This window comes from Botryllus schlosseri, chromosome 15 (assembly GCF_051294905.1).
Source record: "Botryllus schlosseri isolate E-star chromosome 15, Bs_hap1, whole genome shotgun sequence".
In the NCBI taxonomy this organism is placed as follows: Eukaryota; Metazoa; Chordata; class Ascidiacea; order Stolidobranchia; family Styelidae; genus Botryllus; species Botryllus schlosseri.
Genome location: NC_137250.1, coordinates 7,130,527 through 7,141,683, shown reverse-complemented (window position 1 = coordinate 7,141,683; position 11,157 = coordinate 7,130,527). Strand labels below are relative to the sequence as shown.

General features: G+C 40.9%; 1 protein-coding gene across 2 annotated transcripts in view; it reads right to left on the bottom strand.

The window, feature by feature from the left end:
- Positions 1–2,915: 2,915 nt before the first annotated feature.
- Positions 2,916–11,157, bottom strand: part of LOC145458006 (uncharacterized) — a 33,341-nt gene continuing 25,099 nt past the window's right edge. For both annotated transcript variants that reach the window (XM_080336294.1, XM_080336296.1), the window contains exons 15-18: positions 10,773–10,956; positions 8,724–8,836; positions 8,550–8,643; positions 2,916–4,373 (exon numbers count right to left, since the gene is read on the bottom strand). In XM_080336294.1, the coding sequence (XP_080192420.1) occupies positions 4,278–4,373; positions 8,550–8,643; positions 8,724–8,836; positions 10,773–10,956 (487 nt within the window). In that variant the 3' untranslated portion in view covers positions 2,916–4,277. The remainder of the gene's footprint in view (positions 4,374–8,549; positions 8,644–8,723; positions 8,837–10,772; positions 10,957–11,157) is intronic.

Below are 11,157 nucleotides of genomic sequence, written 5' to 3'. Positions count from 1 at the left end.
CCGTTGAAATCAATCGGTACCAGGGGCTCTGTACAAGTGCCTTGTGCGTGCATAGCCTGCATATTTGAGATATGGTAGGACTTGTAAGTCGCAGCACATCACCAAAGAGGCGACGGGTACTTCTGCTACTCAAACTCACCTCAAGATTCGTTACTCAATTCCGTATTTTAGAGAAGCGAAAATCCCATGCAGTTCAGGCCATTGGATCGTACACGTGTCTCTTCAAGACTTAGAACTCAAAACATTCTGGCGCCAAGAAAAGTTATGCCCAATTCAAATTTTTGTGTCAGAAAGCACGCATTGAAGCATATTAATTGGTCCGTTTATTTAGCTCTGGCGATTACTGGGCTGGTATTCTCATTTGGTCTGCTACAGACTTCTTCGTGCGCCGGATGAAATTGTCTGTCGTTTTGCTACATTTTATACTAAACATCCATAAAATAAGGTACTTTTGCCGTAGCGATACAGATCAGGTATTTGGCTATTCACAAACGAGTCAGAATAAAGGCGAACGGAACGCATAAATGTAGGGTATTTGATTTCTAGGAACGCCAGGCGCTACGTTCATGAAGGGATTCTGTCAATAACATTAGTTCTTCCATACGTAACTTCTATTTCTTATCCTCTCTCCGCCCACGTGATCAGAGTTAGCGGTAAAGTGGCGGTGATGACTTTGCAAATTCAGGACACGTAATTGTACATCATTAAGTCATGTTCATGTCACACGTCACGTATTTATGAGCCTAGAAATGCCGGTCCACACCAGCAGGTTGCACATCCGAAGTTTCCAACCTTTTATGGTCGAGACTCCATTTCCAATTAGAAAATGTTCCGCAGTCCACCTAAAAATTTGGTAAGCTGATTCCAATAAAAAGGTGAACGATTTGCCCAGACATATTTGCAGCTCATTTTGGAAGGTCATTACGGTCAACATATTCGCGTTCCTAAGAAAGGGGCAAAAAAACGATTCCCAGGTTGGGAACCACTGTCTTGGACTAAAGCATCCAAACGGCGTTTATCGTTCTCTTATATTTGCGAGTACAATCAGACTTCTAAATGATGTGCAAGTTTATTCATTTTTGATAGTAGGCCTATTTCTTGCGAGGGAGGGGGTACCCGATAATTTAATGTAGCACTAAATCGCGCGTAGCGCGAAAAAAAAAATCAAGTAGCATACATTTGTCCCAAATGAGTTATATCCAGAGGTGGTCAAAGTAGTCAAGAAAGCTACTCAAGTAGAAGTAGAAGTAACGACGAAATATCTACTCAAGTACGAGTAGAAGTACTTCTTGAATAACCCACCTGAAACTACTTGAAGTAGAAGTAGAATTGACTGACTTTAAATCTACTCAAGTACGTAAGTAGTTTTGAAAACAGTCTTACTTCGTTCGTATGGACTGTCAAAAGCTGCGAATCGAGCTATGCGGCAGGTGCAGAGAGCTTGATTCGTATAAATGTATCCCAGGTGGTATCAATTTTTGACAGAATAAGCATTGTTTCGCATCATGGGATGGAAATTATAGTATTGATATGAAAATGCGAAACTAACCCTTGGTATAATAGAAGACCTTGTTTTTAGAGAATATCATGGCATGGCGCCCCACCCCATATTATAATGCCCCAAGTTTAGGCGAAGAGCAATACGTAGATGTTGTATCGGATACGGTTTCATCACTTTGCGCGATTAGTATACGTTAATAACAAATATTGTGGATCGTAAAAGTTATAATTAGTGTAGCTTTATTTTCGGAAAATAGAGGCATTACTACACTTGCTTTTATGCTACAACATGTATTATATGTTCTGCAGAAAAAGGAACTGAAAGTAATTAGAACTCAAAGTATGATACTCCCAATTGAAAGTAAAATACAAATACCACTTTTAAAAAGCGGAAAATATATTTCATGTCCTTTTTCCATAAATCTTCAAAGGTGATCTGCTAAAAAGGTGTAACGTTAAAAAAAGCTTGATTTTCCAGATTAGCAACACACGTACTGGGCTGCTAGATTACGATATGATAGGTAATTGCTAGAGCTAGATTGCGAAACGGTAGTTTCAAACGTTATGGTAGGCCATATTTACTGTGATGAAATATTAGATATAGGCGACAATGCGGTGTGAGAGGAACCAAGCAATCCGGTACCTAAATTATAATCACTGATACTTTCATGAAAACATATTTGCCACTCCATCACTACTATGCGAGAAGCGCTACACAATTTCTGGGCTTTACTTGACTTTTATGAATATTAAATGTTGGTACTGCATGAAAACAGCCCCGAAACTCCTCAGGCTATCTTTTGTATTGGGGGATTAAACTACTTCTACTTGACAAACTGAAAATAGCGAAAAGTAAGTAAATCAAAAAATATTACGAAGTAGAAAAAAAATCAGACCTACTTGAGTAATCACCAGGAGTAGAGGAAAACTACTTGAGTACTTCCAAAAAGTAGAATTACTTCGTTACTGACCACCTATGGTTATATCTGATTTACAAAATAGTTTTGAGCCCCTTCGAGCCGGCTTAAGTCCGTAAGCAGTTTGAACACTGAAATTACAGACGTGTGTGGGAAAATCTGGACGTATGACCACTTGACCAGTGACCAGTAACCACCCTAGCCTAGGCCTAGGTGGATGTCTGATTTCAAATACTACTCCACGTTGTTTCGATACCTTCCTATATTTTCATTGTGTCGCAACCCTGTGGTGTACTAATTTGATGAAATTTGTTAATTACCTGAACTGATTGTAAAACCTTTGAAGTTCATATTGAACTAGCGCACATGGATTACTACATGACATAATGGCTTTTGACTGGATTCATTCATCCACCAACTAGCACTCCCCCGTAGATGATAGCTATTCAATAGTTAATCGGTACCGATTCCCATGTAGGCGAAACGCAATACACAAAATTTTCACAATTTGGCGTTCTTTAATGAATTGCATCACAAAATCCTTCAGCGACTTAAAATAGTTTCTACATACACATTATACACAACGAAGATAAAGCGTACGAACCCAACAATCGAATATAAGAGTGTGCCTCGTGCAATAGTAATTGACTTGTACCGTAACTAGAATCAATATATATGTCTTATGGGATACGTGACAGACGGAGTTTATTAAAGGCTAGATACAACTATTAATCTGTATATAAAATGCGCCGGTTTACAGAAGAAACACTCAATTAGCGCCAGCATACCAGCAACACACAAGAATTGTCGGTAATAGCAGAGATTTTTGCACTGTTCGGAATCCGTACTGTCGCGTCATATTGCGTTTGACGATCCGTGGCCGCATTAGGAAGCGATTTATTTGCGGTGCAGAAATTGGCCGCTAAATTAAATCATTCCAAACCACCACGCCCGCGGAAAGTACTATGTTTTGAAGACGAGGCAAATATCCCAATAAGTTTGGATAAGCTTGCGTTCCTTACGAGTTGCTATATATTACATAAGCGTCGCAGTTTGCATAAATCTAAACACCAATTCAATTAGGAATCGACACCACTTATAACACAACAATATTTAGTCGCAGACGAATTAGTTAAGCAAGTGTCCGCTCCGAAATTGCGAGAATCTCACCATTTTTTCCCGCGGCTAGCCGTGATCTATGTGTTTTCGCGCCAATAGAAAAAATATGGAATTCCCCCACGCGATAAAATCTTAGATCAACAGAAAAAGGATACATGAAAAGAATCGCTCTAACTGCCCCGAAATTCCCAACATAACCTTGATTTCCTAGTCTGTGTCGTGGCCTATAACTTAATTATTACTATTTAGATGCAGATGCACTAATCAAGGGCTGCGATTATCGACCGATTTGATGGGTTAGCACTGCAATAGTCACATTATACGTTGCATTGGATTGATATCCGTATAAAACCAGGTAAAATAATCGATGCACAGTGAATTAAAACAGGTAAAACACTTCGAGACGTGCGGCTTCGTAAATGCAAAACAAAACAGCGAATTGAATCTCAGTTACAAAAGATATACGAAGATACACTTGAAGGTAACGTGGCTGTTAAAAGGACAAACAGAAAATAGTTTACTCTGAAGTGCAAACGGAATGTACGGTACGGACAGGATATAGCTTACATATTTGGTATGAAATATGCCATATAAAGTATCATGACTATGTGAAATATAACACAGTTCGCTTTAAGCCATAAAGTTTATGGGAACGGGTACAGTGGTGAAAATATACATGTGTAACGTGTCGGGAGCATTGCATAAAATAACGGAAAATCTTAAAGCGGATATGTGAAACGTTCACTGCTCATTCGGGTTGGCTGGCTTCCGGCGCCGTATCGGTCTCCTGTACGCGTTCCATATTCGAATCGACTTGTCCCAAGAGCAAGAAACGTACTGCCGCAAAAAGCACATGACATGTTGTAAATACTATATAGTTGAAGAGACTTGGAGGTAGAGAACTTCAGTATAAAATTGCAAAATATATTCATATTGAAATAAACCCGAATATTTCCGGCTGACACTCGTTAGGGGTAATCGACAGCAACTTGTGGAGAACATTGTATATCAACAATCGTATCATCAGCGCCCGAGATTACCGGACCATGTTCCGACGTATCGACTTCGACTACCGACACATGCCATTTCATTTTCATCGCTTTATTTACTTATGTTATCCCATGCTACTTTTATTTTAGTGTGTATTTCTCGTGTTTCCGTGTTCTATAAACAAGGTGGGTGTATGTGCATGATTGAAAGACTACTCCAAGTCATTTCGACTCCTTATTATCATTTCATTGTATAGCAATCTAGTGGTGTTTAGGAGTCGGTGAAAATAATAATGCCATTACCAGTGAATTCAGCACTCAACTCCCCCCAATCCTAGCCTACCGCTTCCCTAACACCTAGCCCGAGTACAATAACACATACGTATATGGTTGCATTTCACACAAAAATCAATCTAAAACGAACATGATCAAAGGTTAAAACATGTTATATTGTCTTTTAAGTCATGAGGTCACTGACATATAATTGTGACGTCACAGTGTATTTACATTGAAAATGGAAGATATAGGGTAAATATGGATCCTTGACGAAAAGGCTTCCGACGCAAACGGACCGCAAAATATCTTTGACCAGGACTGCATCGTTAAAGCAGTATTTTTACAGTCGGCGGAAATTATAATCAACACATCCATTCCTAACCAATGATCTATATATATCCATACCAAGTGCCGAGATCGAGATGAACATTTCGAATTTAAAAAGCGCCATGTATACGATCATATTCAGTGAAAAAATCACTGTCGAATGTCTTAATAAAAATATCGATGCCTTGCTTTCATAATAATAATAGCTATAATGTTTCTGATGTCAAATTCACGAAGGGCCCAATCCAACATGCCGAATTTACCTAGCGTCGTATACTAAGAGTCACGCTCATATTCAGCGAAACATTCAATTTCGACTGATTTAAAACAATATCAATGCATCGCTTTCAAAATAACAAGAGTTTTTAATGTCAAATTCGCCAAGTGTCGAATTCAGTGGCAACCAAATAAACGAATGGCAGTTCAAATGGTTTCGGCGCACGCAAGACGGTGCGAAAGTCACCAGCCGAATTCTCGCCGGTACTTCTTCACGGCCCGTCACACAGCTCTCGAAAATCGTCTCTTTTCGAATACTGCTCGCTTTAACGACCGCCGGTTACTGTCGTACGTAAACCTCTCGCGGCAGTCTCATTGGTGAAATCGAATTTGCGGACGACCGAAAAGACTTGTGAGTCACCGAGCAGCAATGGCACTAAAATCGCCAATTTTATGGGCGTCGCTACCGGCAACGCCGCCTATGTATCGCGCGCTGTATCAGCCACTCCGGGCTAGTCCGTTCAAGTAATATCCGGCGATGGGCGCTGCCCGTTAGATACACAAGCAGCTTGACTTGATCTAACACAACTTATCGCGGTCTGATGTAAATTGTTCCGAGTCCTGGAGCTATATACAGAGATTCAACATTGAAATAAACATATCCATATTGAAATATTGGTGTTCTAAACATAGAAGACATGAGGAAGCCAAGTTTATGTATCAGTTCCATTGTGTTCACAGTCTCACAAATTTCAACGACTACTTCACCTCGGAATCAAAAGCGCACAGTTACAACACATGAGCGTCCCCAAAGAAAAACTATCATATGATCAGGACGGAATACAAGAAAACGCATCCCTCTATCACGTATGCCAGACCTGTAGTGCGGAATAGCATCTCACCGGCTATCCGACAGTCGTCGAGCATGTCCACATTCAAATCGAAATACAAGCAACTTCTATTGAATCAATACTGGTCAGTCTTCAATATTACCGGACCGCAATCTGACTTATCAACCTCGCCACACCAACACATGCAGCATTAGGGCTGCATTTAAAACAAAAATCAATTTAAAACGAACATGTTTAAAATAAGCCCGTTGTTTACAACACGTTTATTATTTTTTTGTTTTGTTTTGTAAAGCCACGGCGTCACGAATATTCAGTTGTGACGTCATAGAGGATTTTCATTGACAATTGAAAATATAGGGTAAATATAGCTCCTTTGACGAAATATCTGTAGGCCTACTATTGCTGTTGACACGACTATTTTGAGGGTTCCAACCATCTCATATCGATATACGTCGCCTATATCGGGTGGTAATTGTCCGTAGGCTCATATAAAATGATTTTTCGAAAGTATTCATACAATTATAGCATAATTTACCAACTTAAAAAAACGCAATATTTTTTAAAGGGCTCTGTTTAAAACACCGTTTGTTTAAAATGCAACCTCCAAGAAGCTCTTCAAATGTAAATTGTCTTTAGACAATATAGATTGGCTCATTCTTCTTTAACGCAATCCAAGCGCGGCTTGTCGCAAATTTCAAATCTCAACCACGAGGGTAAACGCAAATTACATAAGACCGCGATACGTCGCAGAATATTCGCTGACACGCAGAGGTGCTCAAAGTATTCATCGTTGGTACTTAAGTAGAAATAATACCACAGATTCTTCTTGCCGAGTAGGTAAATGGGTGAGTATTCTAGGCCTAGTCTCTGCGGGTGCGCACTTTGAAGCCAGAAAGGAATTAAGCACGCGGGAACCTATCCCACGCGGGCGTCGATATCGAAATACCGAACCGGTGACTTATCGCGAAAGGGTCGGCTGACTCCATTCAAAACCACGCCCGGTAACAGGTAGAAACATGATGGAAAAGGTGTGATTGCTGCGAGAATAGCGTAAAATCGCGGCGAGACTGCGCGTATTTACTCTGTTAGTTATTATTACCAAGCGACTACCTATTACCAACATTCACTTAGATATACGGCAGTTGCCATTAGTTTTAACGCCACACAGACACCTTATGTCCTGCGGGCAAAATCACGGATATATGATGCGCGAATCAGATCATCTATAGTCGCATACAAAATACCAATTACAAACAGGACATTATCATAAGTGAAGAGGCTCTTGGAGGTACATAACTTCAATATACAATTGAATAGTATATTCATATCGAAATTAACCCGAATATTTTCGACTGACACTCGTCGGGGGTAATCGTCAGCAATTATTACAGAATTGAAAAGGACATTGTATATCAACAATCGCATCATCATGTGTGTGTGGCGGCTAATGGTGGGTATCGTTTCAGAATAGAAAGACATGAAGGTTTCTTATAAAGACTCCATACCGGATGTATGAAGCGGCACCTCGGTTTACGTGCGTTGCAGCACGGAATTTCAAGTCCTCGATCACACGATCATGACTAATCAGATCTTCATGGTTCGTAAAACGCTACCCCACGACAATCAACACAAAAACAGAGTTGGTAAACCTGTAAACGCGCGCGGTGCCTGTTTTATCGATTAGGAACCACGTTATGACGATGTAATTGTGACGTCACAGCGACAGTGATACGTCAATAGATGATCAATACGAAGGAGTCGCGCTCGATATTTAGAGCCAATGTGGATCGTTATTGGTTATTAACGGGCGAAATCAGAAAATACGTGCAGTATATTGCCGCGTTATTTGTATCGATCAAAAGCAAATACAAGGGCCGGAATTGACAGCGTATACCAGATGCGAATTGGATATGTTTCAAACACACAAATTTTAACGTAAAACTGTACTATCATGCGGACGCTTCCATGCTTACAGTAGCGGTATTGATATCAACTGTCGTGTCACTGTTGATGACTTATGAATTTCGAAATCTCTACTAGTTGCTGACGATTACTCCAAACGAGTGTCAGCCGAAATTATTCGGGGTTATTTCAATATGAATATATTATGCAATTGTATATTGAAACTCTGTACAAGAGTCTGTTCAAGTACCGTAATTTCTCATTACAAGTAAAATCAGAACAGTGCCAGAGCACATAAACGGTAAGCCTCACAAATTGCTCCATTATCACAACGGAACCGCGCCGAAAATCAGTCAACAGAACAAAAGCTTGACCCGGTTAAAGTCGAAAACGGGGTTAACGCGCCTGCAATAAAGCCAACGTAAACACGCGACAGCCCATAATACGCTTACCTGCGACCTCTCCATCACGTGAATGATGTCTCGAATGCTATCGGTGTGTCCCACATTCGTCTGCACCAGATTCGAGGTTTCAAGGTCGTACACTCTGTACAGCAAGGGTACTCAAGTGCGTAAAAAGATTAGTTTGCTTACGGAATCAGGCCGGGTTCGTGTGTATGTACTCACCTAATTTCTTTCTCCACGCCTGCCACCACGCAGCCGTTGGATCTGTCGATGCAGAGAGTCGACACGGGGCCTTCCGCGGATAGCACTTTCTCGCAAACCATGCCGTCTTCGGTCTGGAAGATCAAGGCGAGACTGTATCCGACTAATTAGAGTTTGTTTGTTTGCGGTATTCTTGGTGTTTGTCGACTGCTATGGTCATTCACACCAGGTCGATATTCTTCATTTTTATTCCGATTACACCACTACGCTATCCAGCCACTGCTAATCACAGTGAACTGCCGGAAATCCAATTCTAATCTCATTCTAAGCTACACAATAGTCATAGCGCATTAGGCTCAAGCGCTCTCTTCGCCCTGATTATTCGAAATTTCAGGCCGGTGACGTCATATTTTGTGATACGATCGTTGATATACAATGTTATTTCCAATTCTCCACTAGTTGCTGACGATTACCCCTGACGGGTGTCAGCCGAAAATATTTCAGTGAGAATTTAGTATTCATGCCGTTCTGTACCTCCAAGAAGCTCTGCTATCAATTTAATTCTAATCTATTTTCTGATTTTTGGGAAAATGCTACAGAACTGTATAGCACGAAAAACGTTTTCCGTTCTCTCAAATGCGAGATTAAACTATGATTTAATATGAGCCAAACTTGATTTTTGTTGTTACGTTTGCTAATTCAGTAATTCTTATTCCAATAAAATTAGAATAAATATTGTATCTACTTTTGGAAAATTGTATAACTATAATACTAATTCTAATCTAATTTGGAAAAACTGAAGTTTTTCTAGCTGTACAATTCTCGCTCCAGGCATGCACGAAGGAAAAGTAATGATTTTACACGCGTTTTCGTGTTGAAACGGGCCGTGTTAGAGTATGGATGAAGACGTTGCTAATTATGAAGAAAACAATGATATGAATTCGCTCTCACCCTACCGGGAATCTTAATTGTCTCACTACGGGGAGTATGGAATTGCGCAACCTTCTCGTTAATTATAATCCGCTGTTCCGCAAGCTGCGGAGGTGACTTTTCTCTTTCAAAGTATAACTCGGCATACAGTCGTCCATCTCTATATCTGCGCCTTACAACTTCTTATACCCGTGCGGCGAATTGAATTACTCAATCTGTCTGGGATTAGATCTTAGCGGGTGGTGGCCACCGTAAATACTATTTTTTTTTAATCCAAATTTTTCGACCGCAATATCTCCGCTTCCACTGGTTGGAATTAAACCCAATTTGGTGAACATCGTTTCTATATAGAACCTAACTCTTTCATAAGGTGAACAGAAAATTTTTCAATTTTTTTCAATTTATTTTTATCTAATAAATAGAAACTTAACGGCAGCACATCGCTGTGCTCTCTAATTTGAGCCACAGCCATAGTTACCGCAAAAGAAATCATATTTTAATAAAGAAATACAAATACAACAAAAATATTACGATCATCACTTTCCTTCTATTTTGAACTATGAGCTGCGCACGATTCCTGACAACATTTTTCATCTAATAAAAGAATCGATGTTGTGGTTCGTTAGACACGGTACTTGCTGGGAAGCCTGAGCCTTAGGTGAAGCTCCAGATCGTTTTCCAAGCGTCCCGCTCTTGTCAGTCTCTGGCCCGTTTGCACGCCAAGACAATATACCCATTCATATCAGCTAATTCTTCCGATTTGGAATGCTACTACCATCGCCGAGGCCGTATCAGATAATGAGGAGTAGTGATGTCTGTTTGGTGGTATTCATGGAGTTTGTCGACTACTACGGCCATTTACACCAGGCCAATTTTCTTCATTTTCATTCCGTAGCTGCCGACTAGTAGCACGGCTCACCTCTAGGCTTACAGGCTTTTATAAGACACCGCTTAGACGGCTGAGATGGCGAGGAGGAGCCTAGATAAACCTCCAACACATAGGCAGGACTCGCACCCGTAACCCATTGGTGGCGCAGCTGTGGATTATATCACAACGATAACTCGTCACGGTAGTAATATCTAACACGTAACCACAACCTCCACGTCCATTATTACACTGCGGTAGACGACGACACCTACCCAAATCCGTATCGTCCCGTCTTCAGACCCGGTGACCCATCTCCGGTACACCTTGTTCCACTTGAGGCACGTGATCTCCAGCTCGTGACCCTGCAGGGTGTTGCGCAGTTTCATCTTGCTGCCGACAGTGTTGAAGTCGCGGATGTACACCATGCCGTCGCTGCTGGCGTACGCGTACTCGCGTCTGAAGGAAGGGCGCTGGGTTAGCGTTTGAACTGTTCCGTGTGCCCTGGGTGTATATTAACACCCGTATATCACGGGTGATACACGGGTGAAAATTCACACTCTTTTCGCTCTGTGTGCCCACCGCTGGTTTACAGCTTCCTGAATGGTAACGTCGCTGAAATCGCACAAAACTTGATTTTCACAAAATTTCGAAATTATT